The 23,492-nt window shown below is 36.0% G+C and overlaps 1 protein-coding gene across 2 annotated transcripts in view; it reads right to left on the reverse strand.

Annotated features, from left to right (window-relative positions):
* Positions 1-23,492, reverse strand: part of LOC123527883 (eukaryotic translation initiation factor 4 gamma 1-like) — a 54,367-nt gene that overhangs the window by 5,562 nt on the left and 25,313 nt on the right. For both annotated transcript variants that reach the window (XM_045307593.2, XM_045307592.2), the window contains exons 15-26: positions 23,047-23,106; positions 22,487-22,633; positions 21,826-21,905; positions 20,731-20,887; positions 20,080-20,184; positions 16,135-16,261; positions 10,355-10,479; positions 9,987-10,126; positions 9,483-9,644; positions 8,362-8,548; positions 7,671-7,840; positions 3,361-3,565 (exon numbers count right to left, since the gene is read on the reverse strand). In XM_045307593.2, the coding sequence (XP_045163528.1) occupies positions 3,361-3,565; positions 7,671-7,840; positions 8,362-8,548; positions 9,483-9,644; positions 9,987-10,126; positions 10,355-10,479; positions 16,135-16,261; positions 20,080-20,184; positions 20,731-20,887; positions 21,826-21,905; positions 22,487-22,633; positions 23,047-23,106 (1,665 nt within the window). The remainder of the gene's footprint in view (positions 1-3,360; positions 3,566-7,670; positions 7,841-8,361; positions 8,549-9,482; positions 9,645-9,986; positions 10,127-10,354; positions 10,480-16,134; positions 16,262-20,079; positions 20,185-20,730; positions 20,888-21,825; positions 21,906-22,486; positions 22,634-23,046; positions 23,107-23,492) is intronic.

The following is a 23,492-nucleotide window of genomic DNA, read 5'->3' on the forward strand; positions in this document are numbered from 1 at the left end:
GGTACAAAAACGACTCTGCGGGTCAGGTAATAAAATTGTTTCATCTTGTTGCAGGTGGTATTTGTTTACAGACCAAGACATTCAAGAGTTTAAATTGGAAATGAAACTAATTGTCTTTAAGGCAATGTGGTTTATATTCACATGTGTTCTTTACGACAGACACGACTGTACTTTGGCTACCACAGAGGTCAGAAGAGTGGACACCTAGATAGAATGACGGACCTTCCATAAGCCAAATGGATGGCTTCAACACATGGTGAATTCTACACACATGCGAAGTTTCAAACTAGCAGCGACTAAGAACATGTGGTTCAAATTAATTGATAATAATCTCTCAACCATGGAGGCCCCTTCAATGTGCTTGTATTCAAAAACCTGCATTGATGTGCATGTAAACAAAAGCCAGCATAAATGTACTTGTATTAAAAAACCTGCATAAATTTGCTAACATTCAAAAGCTTGTATAAAAGTCCTTGTTTTTATGGCATGCATAAATGTGAAATTTGTATAAGCAATCTCAAAGTAGTAGTATACCAGGAATGAGAAAACCTGGTCCTCATATTGATTTCTGCATTTAATCTAACTTGTATTTTCTTGAATTACGGATTTAGAAAAATCTGTTTTTATGTAAGTAGCCATCATAACACTATGATTGGGTACACAACACATGCAATGTGTTTTATTTTCGCAGTGAAATGACCATCTTTGAATTTTTTGTATTGAGAAATATGCATAATCATTTTAGCTTTACTATTCGGAGAATAGGGGGGTTAATCTACTCGATCCGGCGTCGGCAACGGCTTGACCTTTCTTGGTTAATGGTTTTCGGCAATCTTTGTTTTTCTGTCATATGTTTGTTACTATTGCATATATCTTACTGTAACTTCACATAAACATTGTCCAGCATACAAAGCATGTGTAGGGGCTGGGCCCATTATACCAAAAATCAAGGTCACCAAGGTGTTATACTTAGTTTATTTTAAAGGTTAAAATGTTTCGGCAACCTTTGTTTTTCTGTCATAACTTTGTTATTATTGCTTATATCTTACTGTAACTTCACATAAACATTGTCCAGCATACAAACAAAGTATATGCAGGGGCTGGGCCAATCAAACCCAAGGTCAAGGTCACATATCTTTGGTACTTTAAAAGATAATGACTTGAAATTAAAAACGTTTCTTTATAATCATCATCTGCATGTGTGTTTACACTCCCCACAACTCTTATTGCATTTTTGACACAATTATGCCCCTTTCATACTTAGTGTTGTTTTGGCAATCTTCGCTTTCTGGATACCACTTTAGTGCAATATAAGATAAAGACTTGAAATTAAAACCGTTTCTTTATAATCATCATCTGCATGTGTGGTTACAATCCCCACAACTCTTATTGTATTTTTGACTAAAACCATGCCCCTTTCATACTTATTTTTTTGACAAACTTCGTTTTCTGGACATAACTTTATTAATATATAAGATAATGACTTGAAACTCAAAATATATCTTTACTATCATTATCTACATGTGTGGTAACAATCCCAGTAACTCTAATTTGTGTTCTTAATAGAATTATTTGTCCTTGGTGTATGTTCCTTTTAAAAGTAAAAGTTTCTTATTGAGACATATATTCATTTTACTGTCAAATCGCCGCACAGTGGAGCAGCTCTTGTTTGTTCTTACTGTTTATGCTCATTTGTAACTAAGAGATCCCTTTTCACTATATTGGGAGTGTATTTTTGAAAAGAAACTGAAAATGGCAGTTAAAATCGACAACAAGGGTGTACAAGAACAGAACTGCCAACAAAAGGTGCAACACATATGCCAGAAATCATATAAATCTGATAAGCATAGGAAGTCAAGTATCACATGAAACATTTGGTTGAATCTTTGAATGGATAGCAACTTATTGTGTGCAACTACACTGCATAAATGACAGTCAGACAATAATAAACATGTTGAAGGACTATGCCTAAATACCAAAACTCCACTTACGGCAGTCTAAAAGAAATTTTACAAGAAAAATGCTTTCGCAAACTGTTAAAAGGGTAATAAACCTAGTACTAGCATTACGAGATTTGATAAATGTGTCTTTGTTTTTAAGATTTTATTTCGCATGGCCATTCCCGTGATCATAATTCTGCCCCATTCCCAACTCCTATTTTCCTCCAGCCCTGACTCTAGGCAGATTATTAGAAAACAACTGCCAATCCATTTAAATTTAAGAAATGAGCAAAGGCAATGCTGTTCAACCTGAACTTCCAATTTACAGGTCTTGTTCATAGATTTCAACTTAAAATGATATCATGTTCAAGACACGTAGATATCATTGCAAACAATGTAATACAAACGAGAATTTACTGTGTGCACCGTACGTCATTGCCTAGATATAAACACCTTGTCAACTGGCTTAGTTAGTGCTATCTTACATTCTGAAACATGTCTAACACAGTTCAAGTCACTAACCAGAGGACCCAACCTGAAAAGTAATTCTAAGCGCTTCTTCTCTTCTTATATAAAGTAAAGGTCAGCATTATGACATTGCTCGAGAATAGCACAATAAATAAACTACAACTACTAGATATTAAAATGTGCACCGGACGTCATTACATATACTAGATTCACGCACCTCTCCAACTGGCTTAGTTAGTGCAAAATACTCCCCAATGCAACACTGTATAATACAATATAATATAATACCATTTTTGAAGAAAATATTTAAGTTATTAAAGCATGCAATTCTTTGCTAAGAAAGAATCAAGTTATGTAATCACTACAGAAACATATTTTAGCACTCTGGAACACTTACTGTAAACAGTTCAGTCTGTAACAAAATGCAAAACCTTTAACACATGAATGAATTACGTTAAAACACTGTGCTGTTGTTTAAATTCAATTAGCTTTGCATTGTTTCGTAAAAGAAAAAAAGATCATGATGTGTTTTCTTTGTGTATTGAAAATGTGTAAAATTAAAATCTTCTCTGTTTAAAAATAGTTTATTTTGGTCAGTACTATTATTTGGTCTACCGTTTTCTTAGGTAAGTTACACCTAAACTTCAAAGACTGTGACATCAAAATTGAACTTAAGCAATTACCAATCATCTAAGTTTAAAAGCTAATTATCAGACATAAAACAAAATCATGTGTAGTCAGACTAACTATTATGCATTTCCAACTATCAAATCAAATTCCGATAAATTAATTTTATATTCAAAATTTAAAACCCCCTGAATTTGTTTCGTCATTAAAATAGACACTTTTACCGAGACCATGATATTATTAAATATTAATGCTGAAATAATACTTTCTCTACATAAAAATTTTTACCAAATGGTACATTTGCTTCCCGACAAAAATTATGTACCTCTCTGTGACTAGCATCATGAAGGATTTCTGCGAGAAGAACTCCAGCCTTGTTGTTTGGAATGAGCGGGGCAGCAGCTTGTTTGAGGAAGCTTAATGGAACACTGTTATCTTGAATCATAGGGCTGATCAGTTCTCCATAATACTGCCATATCTTAGGAATGTCTATCTCCAAATCTTCTGCAAACTCCAAAACTTCTACCAACCTGAAAACTCAGTCATTATCTCAATATTTTATTCCAAAATAACTCATAACTAATTTACTCCAAGTTTTGTCTTAACAATATACCGTTCAGTATATCCTACAAGTTAAATGTTTTATAGGAGGAAAGGTAGCGGACCATAGCCAAATATTTGGTATTGTCAGTTAATTAAAACTAACAATTCGGATACTGATGCTTCATTTTTAGATTTACATCTCTCTATTTATGACAATTTTATACATACCAAAATTTATGACAAGAGGGATGATTTTAATTTTAGTATTGTAAATTTTCCCCATTTGGATGGGGATGTACCTCAGGCTACATCTTATGGGGTATACATTTCTCAATTAATTCGGTTTGCCAGAGCGTGTAGTCATGTCAAGCATTTCAATGAACGTAATCAATATATTACAGGTAAACTTCTTCAGCAAGGCTACCGTTATTACAAATTGCGTAAATATTTTGCTAAATTTTATTATCGTAATTCTGATTTAGTTTTAAAATTCAATAGTAATTTAAAGACACTTCTGCGAGAAGGTATTTCTAAACCCGTTTTTTATGGGGATGTGGTTTACAAACTTCGTAAGATCTTGGGTCACGGTAATTTTCCAAATGTATTTGGAAAGATTATCAAACGTTTTATTAAAAGAGGTTACGACCCAACTGTTTTGAGACATACCGCATGTTTAGTGTTCAACCCGTTTACAGTTGGACACTACGCTTCCCTCTTTGATTGCGTCTAACGGAAGAAGGGGAGGACTCTATGATAAGCAGTTTTTAAATCCTACCAGGACTGAACTGTTTTGATATTTGTCTTCTGACCTGTTTCGTCGGGCCCTTAAGGGTGTTTCTCTTGTTGCTCTGTCTTCTGAAAAGGCATTGAGTACATACGTTTTTGGTTCTTAAGGTTTGTTTTTTATATATTTATACACGAGCATTTTTGTGTTTTACATGCCATGCCTTTTTGTTTCCATTACGTGTGTTAGAGATTCGCCTGGAGGGGATTACTTTTATTTACACTGTCCCATGTCTTTGGAACATGGTGGGGGTAAGAGTGAGGTTAGGTGCACCATAAACCGGTTTAAGCTCCCCAGTGGTGTTTTTGCCACTGGCCGTTCCAAGGCGGTGCCCCACTGTGTTCCTTTGTTTGTTCGTTTCGTCTTATGTGTTGGCTTTGTGTGCGTGTGTGTTGTTCGTTTTGTCCTTGTGTGTTGGCTTTGGGTGTGTGTGTGTGTGTGTGTGTGTGTGTGTGTGTGTGTGTGTGGTGCACGCGTCTGCGTGCTGGGGGTTTCGTTTTGGGGAGGCTGCGTTTTTGGTGCGTGGCGTTCCCTGTTTGATATTTTTCTTTGTTTTTTAAGGTTTCTCGGCCAGTGGAAAGACATCTGTACACGCGTATTTTCATCCTTCTGTAATAATTACACTTGCCTACGAGGCGAATAACAATATTTGCATGATGATTTCTGAGGACAGGATATTAATTTATAAGCTAAAAAGCATTTTCGCGCTTTCTTATATAATGACCCTAACAGGGTCATGGCAACGGAGGCCCCTACTATATTTGAACGACATAGATAGTATGGTGGCATATTTCCGCCACGAGATAGCTAGGTAGCTATCGCAATAATTAAAAGAATTATCGTGATAAAGCGAAATTTTCTGAAAAGATTTTCTCAATAGTCGAAAGTTTTCTGCAAATATTATTGCGATAATTTACCTTTTATATCTCGATACTTGCGTAAGTGTCCACATCTGCCATTTATTATCTAGGAAAAGAAATCTTGATATTTCGAACTTTTCTGAAAAGTTTCCTGGAAATATGTTTAACCATATTATCTCGATATTTTTTGCATTTAGTGCCCAGAGCTGCCATTTTGATATCTTTAAATATTAAATAGCACCGATGGAACACTGCTGAACCCCCATAATTTATCCCCCCGCCAAAGGCGAAGGAGATATTAGAAATGCTCTCCGTCCGTGCGTCCGTCCGTCCGTGCGTCCGCAACAATCTTTGTCCGGAGCATAACTCCAAAAGTACTGGAGGGATTTTCTTCAAACTTCATACACTGATAGAACACATTGGGAGGAAGTGCAATGTGCAAGAACAATAACTCTACCTTGCCTATTTTTTGAGTTATTCCCCTTTATCATATTTTCTTAAAAAAAATTGTCCGGAGCATAACTCCAAAAGTACTTGAGGGGTTTTCTTCAAACTTCATACACTGATAGAACACACTGGGAGGAAGTGCAGTGTGCAAGAACAATAACTCTACCTTGCCTATTTTTTGAGTTATTCCCCTTTATCATATTTTCTTAAAAAAATTTGTCCGGAGCATAACTCCAAAAGTACTTGAGGGATTTTCTTCAAACTTCATACACTGATAGAACACATTGGGAGGAAGTGCAGTGTGCAAGAACAATAACTCTACCTTGCCTATTTTTTGAGTCATTCCCCTTTATCATATTTTCTTAAAAAAATTTGTCCGGAGCATATCTTCTTCATGCATGGAGGGATTTTGATATATCTTGGCACAAATGTTTACCACCACGAGGCAAAGTGTCATGCGCACGAACCAGGTCCCTAGGTCTAAGGTCAAGGTCACACTTAGAGGTCAAAGGATACAAGAATGAAAACCTTGTCCGGAGCATTTCTTCTTCATGCATAGAGGGATTTTGATATAACTTGGCACAAATGTTCACCACCACGAGACGGAGTGTCATGCGCAAGATCCAGGTCACTAGGTCTAAGGTCAAGGTCACACTTAGAGGCCAAAGGTCAGATACAAGAATGACTTTGTCCGAAGCATTTCTTCTTCATGCATGGAGGGATTTTGATGTAACTTGGCACAATTATACACCATCATGAGACGAAGTGTCATGCCCAGTTCCCTTCTTTAGAATTACTTCCCTTTGTTGTTACTTTAAATAGCTTTTATTGTAACTTTTTCTTTACTAGTCATAGGGAAAAATCGAGACCACTTTTCTGTAGTACAACATGCATGCTATATCCAATTTTGAGGTGTATTTTGACCAATCTCTACCTAATAAAGATTTTTGTATGGACTTGCATTTTTTTTTTTAAGATTAACTTCCCTTAGTTGTTACTATAAATAACTTATATTGTAACATTTTTATAATTGACCGTAGGGAAAAAACAAGTCCACTTTTCTGTGGTACAACATGGATGTTACTCTCCAATTTTAGGTGTATTTTATTATATATCAGGTATCTCTTCCTGGTGAGGAGTTTTTTTTGTGGACTTAAAAAAACAGAAGACTTACAATGATTACTAAACAACCACAAAATTAACATTCCATTTGCAAATACAGCTGCTAGAGTAAAGAAATTGCTGCGACGGGCATATATTGTGACATTCTGGCACTCTTGTTCCCTGTTAGCTTTCCATTCCTTCTTTTTACAGTAGCCATATAGAAAAACATCATAGCTATACTCTTCATGAAAATTAATAAAATTTAGCAGTAAACCACCTCACTACTGACTTATTCTTTCTTCCACATCTTTAAAACCCCTGATGCGGATCACAACTAAATGGTTCTTCAAAGCTTTCCCCAAAATTAATACTTTCAGACACTAACTTGCCAGGAACTTTAGCCTTCAATTATAATATGCCCGGTGGGGGGATTAGCCATGTGTAACATGGCTCTTGTTAAATTTTAACACTGAACTGCAGTACATAGTGTTCTATTTATAGCTATTTAGCAAGTGTGACGTTGAAGTAACGGAAGTTTGCGCTTAAAAGTTTTCAGAAAATAAAAATATCTGGAAAATATAAATTATTGCAAAAATATTTTCAGAAAATTGCAAAACTTTCCTGGAATGTTTAGAATATTATCGTGATAGCTACCAAGCATCTCGTAGCAGTTTCGAGCAATGACGCGAAATTTTGCGCTGAAATATTTTCAGAAAATATTATTTATTGCGGATTTTTGTTTCAGAAGAAACAAACACATTTTCTGGAAAGTTTATATTATTTTCGCGATAGCTACCTAGCTATCTCGTGGCAGAAATATGCCACCATAAAACAGAGTAATAAGCATTTTGTTGACTACCCTTAATCATTACCTTTTAGTTAGAATAAATTACCTACCCTTTTATATAATTATCAACAGATATAATAGTTTGTTTGACTAGATCATGCAGTATATGGCCAGTCTGTTTTCTTGCTTGTGAAGATCTCTCGAGGACATGATTGATGGCATTGTATACAAAATGATAATGATTCTGGGTAGATAACTCCTGAACACATAAAATTGCTTCCTGAAAACAATAAGAATTTCTAATGAAACAGATGAATAAAGACTAATGCAGAGTACCTCTTGTGTCTTTTCACTGACGTTACAACAGATTGTATATAACAAAGGCATATCCAACCTCAAAGAACGTGATATCAGTAGAAAAAACTTGGAAATCTATACAACTCATTTGATTTCAAATAAAGCTGTGTACCCACCATTACAAAACTTGATTTTATCAATACATCCACTGTATATATATTATGGTATAAATGTCTGTCTCACCATTTGTGCATGAAGAAATATACATGATATGTAACTCAAGAAGTAGGGATTTTATTTTGAAACCACCAAGTCTCTAATTAGACAATTTTGCGGGCTAAAAGTTCATTATGTCTAAATTATGAATAGGTTCACATTGAATTTCATGATACTAACCTGTCAGTACTTAAGTTAACCTGCATTCTTCTAAACTATTATAAAGTATTTCAATACTTAGTATTACCATACAAGTATTGCACAATGTGGCCAAGAAATACAAGTTACCTTCATATTTTGAATAGCAAAGTATTCATCAAAGATAGCTTTGGTTTTCTTTTCTATATCTTTTTCAGAAAGGACCTTGAGCTCTGTAGACGCTGGTTGAACCGATGATGGTTGAGGTTCAGGTTCAGCCCGCCCGCGACATCTCGTTCTGTGACCGCCATCGACAGACTGATTGGCACCAATTACTCTGTAATGATCAAATGATTTATGTAAACTGTGATATTAATAAATTTGAGGTACGGAAACACAGTTGTTTTAGATCATATGGCGTTTGTTTGGGTTTTAGTGGCAGAGGAAGACCTAATGTGCCCCTCCATGCTTCGTTACAGGCTGGGATAAATACCTGGGTAGAACCAACATTCCATAAGCGAGCTAGAAGAGTTCCTTATTTTATGAATTCAGACTGCGGTCTCCACAATACCATGCAAAAGCCAGTGTACTTGTCTGAATACCAGGACTCAGTCATCAAGGGTCATTTGTAGTTAGGGGATAAACAAAATTATCTGAAATTGTCACTAAACTAGACCTGCAGTCAGACATAATAATCAAATCTGCAACTTCCAGGGCGTGGGCAGTGTTGCATTTTCCATCACTGCTCATGAACAGACTCAGTCAAACCGATTCTGCAATTTTCACTGTTTGCCTTGTTCTCGGTGCTTCCGAGGGATCTACTTTTTCAGATTTTATTTACTTCACAACAGCAGGTGTTAAGCGCCGTGTGTTGGCCGTTAAAAGTCGCCCCGACTTCATCTCAGTGTTGTTATATTTTCTTGTCCTTCAGGATAATTGATTTCAACTCATTTAGATTTGAAGATTGAATTTTGCTTAAGTCGGTGGAAGGGAGCGTGTGCAGTGTTGCATTTTTCATTACTGCTCATGAACAGACTCAATCGAACCAAGTCTGCAATTTTCACTGTTTGCCTTATTCTTGGTGCTTCCGAGGGATCTACTTTTCAGATTTTATTACCTTGTACACGGAATTTAGACAAAACAGCCAAGGGCTAACCAGCACGATCTTGTGTTAAGTATATCAAAGTTTATTTCTGTAAATGAATGTTTTCAACCAGTCAGATTTTAACAAAAATTTTACTGCCAGGTTACTGGTTACTATGGTAACTTACTTAGCTGCCGCTACAGCTCTTTTGCGTTTTGATTTCGGAGACCGTCTGGCACCTAATGATGATGGCGTTCCAACGCCAAAACCTCTAACCTCACTACGAGCAGGACTAACACCACCAAATCTACGTCCCTGGTCCTGATCTGGTCTTCTAAGGGCAGAGAATCTGAAATTATACATGCTCACTCTTACCAGAAGTATTTCCCCTTGCTAAGGCTTTGAATATTACCTCTAAATGTTCAATGTTTTAACAAAGCTGAATTATTTTAAGCTGTACCTAACACCTGACCCCTTGAGCATGGTGCTTTGTCTAGCTCTAACTTACAGCCATTCTTTCGTCAGGTATCTCATTTAACGTTTTCCATATGTCACTGCATAACTTAAAAACAAATATGCATGACTCGAGGTTGGCTTAAACCCGCAGAGGCAAGTGATTCAGTCAGCAACTTTAATCACTTGAACAAAGAGACCCCTGACTAAAGTTTTGCATTGTTCATATTTTATTTACCTGTTAGCTGGAGTGTTTCGTTTTTCCTTTTCTTGTGAGGGTCTGCCAGTGGTTTCTGCAGTTCTACCTCGTCCCCAACCCGAGAATCTGCTAGCACCACCACCAGTACCCAGCTGAATAGCATTCTCCTCTACACTTTGCTACAAACAACAGCATCCCATTAACTATACTGTTTAAAGCTCATTAACTCACAAATTACAGCAATTATAGTTCATCTTTTTCTGTAAATAAACATGCCTTACTGTAAATGACATGGGTACAAGAGGTGATTTCAAAGTCTTTTCTTAGTTATATTGTTTTAGTTTTAGCAAGTATTTCCATAAAGTAGAACTGAACACCTTGTGTAAAAGTCTTTTTTTCTAACTCACTTTTGATAATTTCATTTTGGATGGGCCGATTGATCTATCTACAAATTTGAGCGGAATTCTGTTTGCACCAACTGGGTTCCAACCGTCAGCACCATCCCTTGGTTCAGGAGGTCCACCTCTTCGACCTGTACCATAAAAAATGATACGATTCGTGTAACAGATATAGCATCGAGTTTGAAATACCTCACAATGAGAGGTACCTGTTCATTGTTGTTAAGACATCATTTGTCAGGATACTTTCCATGTGATTGTTGAAATGATGGCATTTCAGATAAGTTACGATCTGTTCCAGTAACAAGGTAATTGTCCTCATAGATGTACATAACGTAAAACAGGCACAGATCTTTATTTAACATCCGAGTCTTAAATAGACTTAGGAAATAATTAGTTTCCTTAGTTTCCTTAAAGGCCGGAGTCCGTGAACTCAAATATCCAGGTGGATGGCCATTAAGCCTATATGGCTAGAGGGGTGGAGTTTTACAACACTGTTACAGCACTGACCTGGGGTCAGATAAGTTTATAAACATTCACTCTCTAGTAAATAGAAGCACATGGTCTGCTGCATAGATAAAAGCTTTGGGGAAAGAGGTGTAATTTTGTACAATCAGAATTCAATTTAGCTTCTATTTAAACACAAAATGTTACAGAAATCTATGTAATTAAGATTATATACCTGCAGGATAAATAATTAAAATATTACTCACATGATTGTGAATTCCATTGTAATTTCTCTTATACTATATATGACATATTACAGACCGATATTTTTTAGAATGAAGCAGAAGCACTATTTAAACGAATACACTATAAATGTACTTTTTGCATCAATTTTGTCACTTTACATGATTTGTCTTTGATCGAAGTAATGCTCTAAAATGTCACTTATTCATTAATGTCCTATATATATATATACGAAAAAATGAGCCACATCACCGGAATATGTTCCTTCGGATATTTTCGCGAATTTCCGGAACGTGTTTTTAGGCTGTCCTGTACATTTATGCATCTGAATTAGGATAAGAAAATTGCATCTCCAGGTAGAATGAGCCTTCTTTGACGTAACAGTAAAATTATAGTGTCGGGGGCCCTGATCAACCTGCACAGATGTGCAGGCTGATCAGGGCCCACACTGGTCGCAAAGCCTCGAAGATTCCCGAAGACCTATTTTCCCATGATGCGGCTCAAATGTTCTTTTGTACATTGTAGAAAAGCATTTTAACACAATTTTCATGGCCTGATCTATTGTCTCCTCTGACGGCGTCTTTGGTAAATGGAATTCATATATTTATTCCAAATTTCATCACGGTATTTATAATTTAGTGACTTGTAGTTTTTTTTACCACGTTTCCTTCTCGGTGCTCGTGGATCACGTGGGTTCCAGACTGATGTGTACTCCCGGTCCACATTGGCATTCCAGTGCAGGACACTTAACATTGATCTGGTGTTGTATGTGGCATCACTGAAGGCAATCCTTTTGTCTTGGAAAATGTTCATTATATTGTTGAATGATTCCACATAAGATGTGTCCCTAGCAAGTATGTAGTCCTCAGGACTCTTGTATATCACAGACTGCTCAATGACAGTCTGAAGTATCTTTTCAGCCTTTGGATCCGTGATCACTGTTCTTGAAGGTTCGTAGTTTGCATCAGTTTGGCATCTTGATGTATGGTGACAACTGCTGTGTTCATTTTTATAATGTGAAACAATGTTCAGAAGCAGCTTTTTCAGTTTTGCAGGATCATTATGACAGTTTCGGATTGCCCAGTGAAAGTGTGTGGCAACAGGCTCAACCTTATCCAGCAATTGTTTTGACCAAGTTTGTCCTTGTTTATACAGTGGTCCAGAAGACACTGCTTTCATTGCCTTTTTCAAATTCTTCACTCCATGCCAGGAATCATTTTGATTTATAGTAACACCCCTGCCTTTAACCATTTTATTTATTGTCAAATTTCTGTCATGGGTATGAACGCGTACACTGACATCCTTGGAATCTAAATACTCGTACACTTTTGCTGTGCCAACTGATTCATGCCACTGAGACACTATGTCATCTTGCTTGGTCACAGTACCACACTGAAGAACCTTGTGGGTCTTTTTTCCCAGCGCAACGATGCTACTGTCTTTTGCATTTTTACGCCAACCGTGGCGGGCGTCTGTCATGATGTCAATGCCATCAAGGTTTTCATACCAGGCAATTTCCTCCAGTAATGCCTCCTCAGTTGAAGAATTGTATGCCTCCTGGACACTTTCATTATAAATCCCTGACATGGTTTTTCTTTCCTTTTTCGTTATACATCCAATTCCAGCAGCATTGGCAAACCTTGTGTAATGAACAGGAAGCATTCCACTGCAAATAAATGCATGATGCATTCTGTAGTTTACAAGGAACTTGTTATTTGGTAGGTACGGGGATGATGACCACTTCATAACATGAGGTCTGTCTGCCTTGTCACACTGTAATGTATTAATTCCCACATGTCCACGACATACTGTTTTCACAACCCTGTTCGAATGCCTACACGACTTAGCACGTTCCTCAGTCATTGTCACCAATCGTTGCAGAGAAGAGCCTGCCACCACAAACAGGCTTTCTTCTGTCTCATTCCTGTCAACTGTTGCGAAGGATGCAGTTGTTGTATTGTCTCCTTCACTTCCATTAAAGTTATCAATCCAAAACGAGAGAGCAGTATCTAATATGTCCAAGTTGTTGGCAGGCTTATTGTATGTTCGTGTTAATACATCCCTGACACTTTTTATTTTTTGCAGAAACTCTTTCTTTTTATCTTCATCTCCAGGTACCTCAATCCTAAAACTAGGCGGTCTTCTTCTATTCATTTTCAATGTCCAAAATAATATGTATTATAATAATGTATGTAAGTTGTAATAGAGAGCAATATCTATTGTAAAAGAGATTAGGATTCTGCACAAAGGAGTGAATGTATAATGGAGGAATCCTTTACAGGGCGTATTAAAGGTTAATGTAACAGCCCAGTTATCCCTTTAATTGGTTGTTATAATAATAAAAAAACATCTTACATACGTTATATTGTACTTCATTGTGCTGCTATTACACAAAACTTTGTTATTACATGCATATAATAAGATGTCACAGTGACTTTCATTCAAGTTTTAATACCTACTTTACCTGCATGAACATAATATTTGACTATTCCAATGCCTATCTTGATCTTTATCCCTTCAGCATTTCTTGACCACATGCTGACCATAAAGTAACAGTACATTATGCAATTTTATCTATGTTGCAAATCTGATACAGATGTTGAGTGCCATTTATAAAGAAGTGTTATACATTGAGTTGTTAGGATTAGGAAGTTTGTAATTTATTTCAGATCTACAGGTTTACAAGAAAAAATAAAATCATTTCTAATTGCAGTATTGGATTTATTAATATAACATAATATGTGTGACTTGATATTAAATTATTATGTCTGAGGAAAGAATCAGAGTAACTCTTGAATTATTACCAACCCAATTAGAGACAGTAAATCAATTATTCAATCATTATGAGTGGGAATATAAGGAAATTCAAAGGCAGAATGGTTGCACCAGTAATACAGAAGTTTCAACTCAAACATGTGTAGAAAATGAATCGCTTCATAATGAGGAAAACAGCAATTGTGTAACTGATTTTCAAATTGAACAGGATTATTCTCAAGACGAGTGTAGATACTGTCTATGTAGGCCATGTATTACGGACGAAAGTATGAGGCAACTTTGGTGGGAAACTGAAAATAACCCTACCAGTGCGAGAAACAGTAGCTTGCGTAAGGAACTGTACAAACGCTTCTGGACAATGCTACTTCACCGCAAAGCCTGGTTTGATCCGCGTTATGTTGAAGCAAAAACTGTTGCATTACAAAGAGACAGGCGATTTAAAAATATGTATGGCACAGGCGTGATATTATGCAAAATGTGTCTTAACTGTCGTGAGGGAATGGTTCCCAAATCCAGTTGGAGATCCATACATGGGACATTTATGGGAATAAACAGTGCACATCATAATAAAAACATTCAGATGGAAACATTAATTTTTGTGAAGTTAAAATCAAATTTTATTCAATCAGTATTTATTATAAATGATTTCCATATCTATAACCAACACCTTGTTTACATTTTAATCGCTCTTCAAGGAAATCATTCAAGAACATTATTAGTGTATACTAATTCTGTAAAGGAAGTGTTTAATATAGTAAGATTATTTTCCAAAATGTGCATTCTGAATATGCTTTGATTCCTTTATACTATTACTAATGTACATTTGATTCAATAAGATACATCTCGTATTCAGGTAATTCCAGCAGTTTGTAGTATTTACTTCCCGCCATATGTCAAAACCTTAGCTGACCTCATTGCTGTGAGAAAGTTTACATTCCTAGAGAAATCTGCTGGAAAGGTCATAACCTCTATTCACCTGTCACTCAAGCAACCGTCAGATTTGAATTTTTTTAAACTGCTTTGTAAAAGATTTTTGGATTAACACATTTATAAGTGTCAGAATTAAATAAAATTTTCAGATGATATTGCTTGTGTTCTAAATAAACAGTATGCCAAATTTCAGAAAAAAGTATGCAGTGTGTCTTTAGAAAATAAAAAAAATAGCATTTTGATTTCTCTGTTTCTGCTAGCAGACAGCTCAGAGAGTTCAAAACAAGTGGCCATTTTTCTGGCTGGCTGGCTTGTATACTTTTCCTCTGGCCTTTAAAAGTGTTTGAAAAGAAAAGATAAGAATAACAAATGGGTGTTTCTCGGTAATCTCAAAGAAACAAACTATTTATATCTGTTATCACTACATACAAATACAAATACATGGCATTTATATAAGTTATAAAATATTCTATTGCGCTTTGCAATTACATAACACACATTTAAAATATATGCATACAAAATATGAACAGGATTCTAGAACTAAGATTTAGAGATTTGGACATGTATAAATACTATTTTACACCACGTCTGATATCCATGTGGATGTTAAAGTCACCTAACAGCACCAGATACTCAGATCTTGTCTTGATTTGTTCAAGAAACTCAGTAAATTCTGTCATAAACATAGCCTGAGTTACTGGGTGTCTCTCCGAATATGGCGCTCTATATATTCCAAAGATGTAGAGGATGAATGATTGACAACATACTTTCCATTCAGCACATTCAAAGGACTGAAAGGTTTTTGCTGGGCATCTTGACACTTTGAGTTTCTAATAGGGCAAGTCTTATACATAAAATAGTCTTACAATCTGCTATATTCTTCTGTTGCTATTGCAACTTTTATCCGTCTTTGTGCTGGTATACGAATACACACATGCATACTAAAGAAATCGGTGAGAAGCTTAGAACGCAACCAAGCAACATAAAAGTACACTCAGTTCGAATTAGTTTCATGAGAGGCAATGAAGTGTGCACCGCCCCACACGCCCCATTGCACCGGTTTAAATGGAATTCAGATGTGCCCATTTTATAAGTTTTTCTGTCAGTTATGTCATCGCAGATCTACAGATACCATTCACTTCCGTTTGAATATCTTGCATAGATATCATAATTTTCATATTACAACACAGTAACAGTTACTGTCTGCACTGGTAATAATCAGTTGGTAATTTTTAGTCTGTTAAACAAAGTAGATGAACGAACATTTATTAAAGATTATTTGTAGAAACTTCGAACGAGTTTTTCGTCTCTACCAAGAAGCTAGGGCAATCAAGACTCAAAGTGACATGCCCATTTGAAATGTGAACACGATATTGATATTATGTCATACTCACCACCTCTATGAGCCCACTGCTTTAACTGATTTTGTTGGGAAAGTAAAGTCCGTACTGGTTCTTCCTGAACAACCTCATTGTGTCTTGCCTTTTGGATGTCATCAACACGAAGAGGCCTCCACAAGTTCTAAAATATATATATGTTTCTATAATTAGATTTAGTGTAAAGTCACTACTTTGCCAAAGGAACAAAGTGTGGGCATATATACATCCTTGAGGAAGCTGGAAATCATGAGTAGCTCATATATGTATATATCAGATCTAGCTCAGTATCGAGGGAAGTGTTTTCAAACAAATCAAATAACAGGTCCATACACTAATCAATATTGATTTGTTTAACACAGAAACATTCAAGACTAGATTAATTTCAAACTTTATCTTATTATAACTAGCTGACTGGCTTGCTATCTTTAGTAAAAAATCCTTAATTTTGGTAAAACAAATCCTGAGTGATACAAAAGGGCCATGATAGCCCTATATCTCTCGGAGTTAATCACTTGAACAGTTAAAAGTTCCTACTAAATAAATTCAGGCAGGCAATAAATATGTGTGTTTGTGTGTGTGTATTTTTTTTCTTTGCTTTTTGTTTTTGTTTTTTTCTCACGGCTCACAGGTCGGGGCCAGTTTTAACCCCAGGGGAGAATTTGAGAAATTCTGGTAAGGAACTACCACACAATGCTACATTCCAAATATAAGAGCTCTAGGCCATCTATATAAACCACGTGACCCCCTACGGGCCATATCTGACCCGAGTAGAGGGCCATTAGATGATGCTATATACAAAATATCAAAGCCCAAGCCTGTGGTTTCGAACAACAAGATTTCCAAAGTTTTTCCCTATATAAGTCTATATAAACCATTGACCCCAGAGCAGACTATATTTGACCCTAGTAATATAATTTGAACAGTCTTTGTAGAGGCTCGACCGCCCACTAGATGATGCAACATACCAAATTTCAAAAGCTTAGGCCTTTCAGTTTCAGGCAAGAAGATTTTAAAAGTTTTTCTTTATATGTCTATATAAACCCTATGACACCCCCAGGGCGGGGCCATATTTGACCATAAGGAATAGTTTGAAAAGTCTTGGTAAGAGGCCCACTTAATGATGCCACATACGAAATATCAAAGCCCTAGGCCCTGTGGCTTTGGACAAGAATATTTCCCTATATAAGGCTATATAAAACACGTGACCCCAAGGGTGGGGCCATTATTGACCCAAGGAAGATAATTTCACTAATCTTTTTAAAGGACCACTAGATTATACTATATACCAAATACCAAAGCCCTAGGACCTGTAGTTTTGGACATAAAGATTTAAAAGCTAATCATTTCAATTGCCATGGCAACCACAGGTCTGTATAGAATTCATTTTTAAACAGTTTTTAAAGAAGACCATCGAAGAAACATTCCTGTGAAATTTCATCAAAATTGGCGTAGTGATTTTAGAGGAAATGTTTTTATGGAATGTGTGGATGAATGGAAAGACGGACGGACGCTAAACGCCGGACTGACAGACGCTGGACGGACGGGCGCCGGACGGTGAGCGACCACAATAGCTTACCCTGAGCACTTTGTGCTCAGGTAAGGTAAAAAATAGAAAGTAGGTTAAGGTCAGTCAAGTGACACCTAATTACTTTCGGTCATGAGGTAATTATAATTAAACAGTCTCGAACGTGTTTAATTTATCAGATATTATTTTAATTATCTTTTCCTATACAACTCATATACAAGAGACCATCATGACGGGGCCACTTTTCAACCCAGGGGCATAATTAAAAATCTTGCTAGAGAACCATCAGGCAATGCTACATACAAAATATCAAAGACCTAGGCCTTGCACATTCAGAAGAAAAGTGTTTTAAAGTGTTTTCCTATTAAAGTCTATGTAAAATTTGGGAACCCCGGGGCGGGGCTTCTTTTCACCCCTGGGTAATAATGTGAACAATTTTGGTAGAGGACCACAAGGCAATGCTCTATACAAAATATTAAAGGCCTACGTCTTGTGGTTTCAGACCAGAAGAGTTTTAAAATTTATTCCTATGTAAGTCTATGTAAAACTGGGGACACCGTGGTGGGGCCTCTTTTCACCTCAGGAGCTAAATTAAACAGTCTTCATAGAGGACCATTAGATGATGTCACAGGTCAAATATCGAGGATCTTCGCCTTGCGGTTTTGGACAAGAAGATGTTTATAAATTTTCCTTTCGGTTGCCATTGCAACCAGCGTTCTGTGTGGAATTCAATTATTTTAACAAATCTGAAAGGGGACTGACCAAGAAACATCCAGGCCAAGTTTCATCAACTTCTACCAAATGGTTGCAGAGGAGATGTTGTTTAAAGGAAAGTGTGGACGACGGGCGCCAGACGGTGAGCGATCACAATAGCTAACCCCGAGCACTTTGTGGTCAGGTGAGCTAATAAAATGAACTTTATTATTTGACAAAACATTTCTGGCTAGTTTCTTTTTGTTTTGGTCAATAAGATTTGATAATTGGTTGTTTTGTGGTCATATGATTTTGGTTTACAGGAGAGGCCGCCATGTTTAACTAGTTCATATAGTGCTTGTTTAGAGACAGAAGTGCTTTAGCATTTATAATATTAGTGAATGATATAAGGATAAAGTATTTGGTTTCGTATGTATTGATGGATTTGTGTTAATCCCTGGTTCAGCTGATTCTGTTTTATGTGCTTATTTTTGTCTGTCAGTTCTTTCATCGGAGGTCTACTATTCACATTTGTTTGAATATCTTGCATAGATGTCATTATTTATATATTACAGCAAAGTAACAGTTACTGTCTGTACTGGTAATGATCAGAGATAATTTTATTCTATACTATAAAGTAGATAAATGAACATGTATTAAAGATTATTTGTAGAAACCCCGAACGAGTTTTTTCGTCTCTACCGAAAATGGCAATCAAGATCAATTTGACATGCCCACTTGAGGTCTTAAACTACGTTTCATTGTTTTTACATGTATGAGTATCATTCAAAGGCCAATTAAAATTTGTTTTATAATCCAGATGTCAACATGAAAGTTATTAAGTTCAACTAACTTTCTATAGCACTTAATTCTTATCACAATGCAAGTAGGATGAAATGGCTGTTTAAAATAAATCTTGCACTTTTGAAGCAAAAACTGGTTTACAATTCTGTTTTTTTTTTCTCATTCGATCAAGTGACTTTATAACATTTGTACACTTATATCAGATATATTTCAGTAAAGAGGAAAGTATCTTCTACAAACAGTAAGACAGTGATAACATCATCAAACACAGATATTATGTACTTCGCTCACTCATTTGTTACAATATACAATATATATACTCTTTTTTCTCTACAATTTCAAAATATGTTTACGAATCTTGTTCATACAGATTTACATGAACAATAACTCATGTATATATAGTCAGCAGCTACAATAAGATATCTATCTTCATGAGATAATATCCTGTTATGAAAAAAAGTAAAAACAAATGCCATTAATATGTGTAGATTGTTTTGCTGTCGTTTTGCGTGTGTGCGTGCATGCGCACACGTGCGTGCGTGTGTTTGTGAGATTGTATGTGCGTGCGTGCGTGCATATGCGTATTGTTTGTGTGCGTGCCAATATTTTGAACGGCTGTTGTGCTGGTAGTTGAAGTGAGATTACCAGTTATAGAATGTAGATGTTTAGAAAAAACATGTCTTGACATTAGGAATTAACTCCATTTTTGTTGTGCACATTTACACTAAATATACATGCAACAATGACTTCATATATATAACAATTGTACCAATATTCAACTGGAAGAATGAGATTCCTCCCAAAAGAGAGAGGAAAATGCCATGCCCACATCACTATTCATCTAAATAAAGGTCCAGTAGTATTTATCAAATATACAGTGCAATATAATCACATAGCTGACATTTTCAAATTTTTATACTGAGAAGATCAGAACTTACTGTTCTTAAATCCATAACATCCTGTAACATAAATCGCACTCTTGGTGGAGTCTTCTTCTCATTGACAATTTTGCCCATTTGTTGAAAATACTGATCCATTCTTGGCTGAATAGTAAATACAATCTACATCTGTTTTTTAACAAGCGAAAAACTGGTATTTGTCACATAAAATGTGAACATAACCAGTGTGCTTAAAATGGCTGTAGCATGCATTTCCACTACCGTCCATGAAAAGGCTCAATCAAACTGAGCCTGCAACATTTTTGTTTTTATCGTGTTGAGCGACCTGTGAAGTTTCCACGTTTTTCTATTTTAACTCCGTGTTTTAATCAGTATGTACATCGATCTGTATTCTGTGCCAAGACTATTTTGTTATTTGTTAATACCGACAACGTCCGCACACACATCAGTAGTGGACCATCAAACATGCTGCTTACCCGTATGTTATACATTTTACTACATTTATGTTTATTTCTTTAATGATACCTTAAACACCAATACTGGTGTTTCTTAGAACTGAGACAAAAAACAGGCTTAAACGCAAATGCTTGTTTTCTCAAGGAAGTAGTTTTGAAAGTGGTCGAACTTTGCTTGAAGCTTTCCTCACAGTCCCTCATCTTATACTAAATAGAAAGTAGACAAAACATTTACCTTTGCTTTATCTACGTCTAATTCTTTTCCTATAGATGTGAGTAGTCGACATAAACACTCGAGGTTCTCAGGGTCTTTGGTGCGTAATAATTTAAACACACAATCATGCATACTATTTTCTGTCAACATTTTCAATTTGAATAAATCTCCTATAAACCTGTAAATAGAGTACAATCGTTCAAACAATAACTATATGTTTGTTTCGTTGGGTACAATAACACAATTTCATGTCATAGGGAATCTTTCAAGCTTTGTAATACTGGCGGTAGTCCCCATTGGTCGCTCCGGAAATTATTATGAAGGCACAAGCTTGCAACTGGGAACCAATGACCGTTTGTAAGGAAGCTGGATGGCTCTTTCACATAAAAAGAAGAAATCTACATTTTGATGTTGGGTTTCTAAGATATACAAGTGTGAGGCAAGTCATTTAGTGCCACTCAGTCAGGGAAGCCATTGCATATATTTCACTACTCAATAAATATTATATGTTTTGTTGGGTTTTGAGTCACACTTTATGCCATATATTTACTTGGAAGCTTTGGATGGCGGGGGATAAGCCCTTGGTGCAAATTTTGGCATTATTTCAGATTGGCAGCTCAATTGTTTCTGCACATCGATTTATTCTACACCTCTCTAACCCACAGCGGTGAAAAGCAAGTGATTGGAAATCAGCGGCTTGGCCTACTCTCCCGTGGAGTTCTTTCACTATCTAATAAGAAAAGTCAGGATGTAATTTCACTGAAATTCATTTGTTATAAAATTAATGGTTGTACAAGTAACAAAATATGTATGTGAGAGGATCCTTTGGAAGCAAAGAACGCAACTAAGCAACATAATGACAGACTCGGTTTGATTGAGTCTGTACTGAAATAATTAAATGTGCTACACCCCTCACGTTCCGTTTTACTGGCATAAATATATATATGGATGATTTTACAAAGAAGTCCATACAATATACTGTCGCTATCTTTTACCACTAAACAAAGACAATCACTATACAAACTGTCAAGCAAAGTCAAACTTGGATTAAGTAATACAGCCCGGAACAGAGCCTATTTCTACAGAAGTTCCTTTCCTTGCCAAACAGGTTCATACCTCATATATGCTAATGATCTTTGCTTAGCTGTAGTTTCCTCATGCTGTAATTCTTTTCTTAACTCTTCTTTCTTTGCATCCTATAATATCAAGTAATGTATGCAGAAAAAGGTAAGTACAAAATCTCTATGCAGAATAGAATAGAAAAAATAGACACTTCACAGGTCGCTCAACACGACAAAAACGAAAATGTCCCCTGTTCTTGGACGGTAGTGGAAATGCATGCAACCGTCCACGACCCCCACCCCCAGGTTGAGCAGAACTCAACCTTTACACATGTTAAAAGTACTAAAAGCAATTTAAATACATCTTCAGATGTTTTCAAACGGCGGTGCACATAGAACCCTCAATGATACATGTTTTGTGGCGTGTTATTCCCTGAAAAGCGGCGTTTGGTGCCCAGATAAAGTAATGGGTTTGAATACTATTTTATAAGTTCTTGCTAAATTATGTTTAGTGAAGAGAAAAAATTTTGTTTCCTAATTTAAACTTAAAACAACCTGGTTTAACCCAATGAGAGTATCATATAATTCTCTTGCTTTATTCCAAATCCATCCAACAGAACAGCACCATATTTCCTATAGCTCAAGTTTTTCATATTGTTTTGTTAGACTTAATCGGCCTCTTTCACGAAACAGAAAGAATCTGTATTGATACTCACATCCTCAGTCATCTGGATTTTTTCTCGTTTAGTTTGAAACATAGCTTGTGACGCTGTATCTTTCATGAATTCCATCTGACATCGCGCCACTAACACAGCTCGAAAACTCACCATTTCTTCTGGTTTAGATTCCGACTGAACTTTGAACTGCAATTCCAAACAAATCCCATGAACAGCCATGTACTGTGTGTAATTGGACTTTTTAGCATATTAATGCTACTGTTGACAAGGAGCATCTCTCTGTTTACAAAGTAAGTTGGATTGTAACTTCCAATGTTATTAGACTAAGAATGTAGATGAGACGCAAAACTCTAGCATTCTATGCTTCTATGCATTCATTTGTAATTGACCAATAATAAGGTTTCATTTATGAAAAGGTTTCCAAACTAATTATTATTATTACAGGATTCTTTCTATACATTGCCAGTCTTTAGTTTGCGATATTGGCAGGTCAACGACATCACTAAATGGCATATTAGACGAAAAAGAAGACATTCAGCACAGTCTTTAGTTTCTCTCGTCTACTATAAAATGTTGACACAAGATTGTGTTCTACTTACCATCATCAAACAATAACACATATTCGCATATGCTACACTAAAACTGGGTGCACTGACTGCCTGAAATATTCAAAGAGGAACAATTAAAATTGTCTATTTAATTTCAAATAACAAACATAATCTTTTTCATGCTCATGCCATTTTGTTCTTACACTTGAAACATAACGTTTTAGTGCAAGGTTCATATACAAAATTTACATAGAATTTATTTACGTTTGCACTCTAATAGCATTTACAAAGTTCACATGAAATTTCGTGGTTTTGTTTGAAATGGAATTGATATTTCATTGAAATAATAATAAAATCGTGTATTCCATTTTTTGCAGATACAATAAATGGGGATTTAAAATAATCGTTTACTCTTTAGAGATCTCGTTATTTGCGGTAACCTGTATGGCCATATAAACATGTGACCACATAAATATATGTCTCGCCATCTACAAGTT

The sequence above is a fragment of the Mercenaria mercenaria genome, chromosome 14 (genome assembly GCF_021730395.1).
Source record: "Mercenaria mercenaria strain notata chromosome 14, MADL_Memer_1, whole genome shotgun sequence".
Lineage (NCBI taxonomy): Eukaryota > Metazoa > Mollusca > Bivalvia > Venerida > Veneridae > Mercenaria > Mercenaria mercenaria.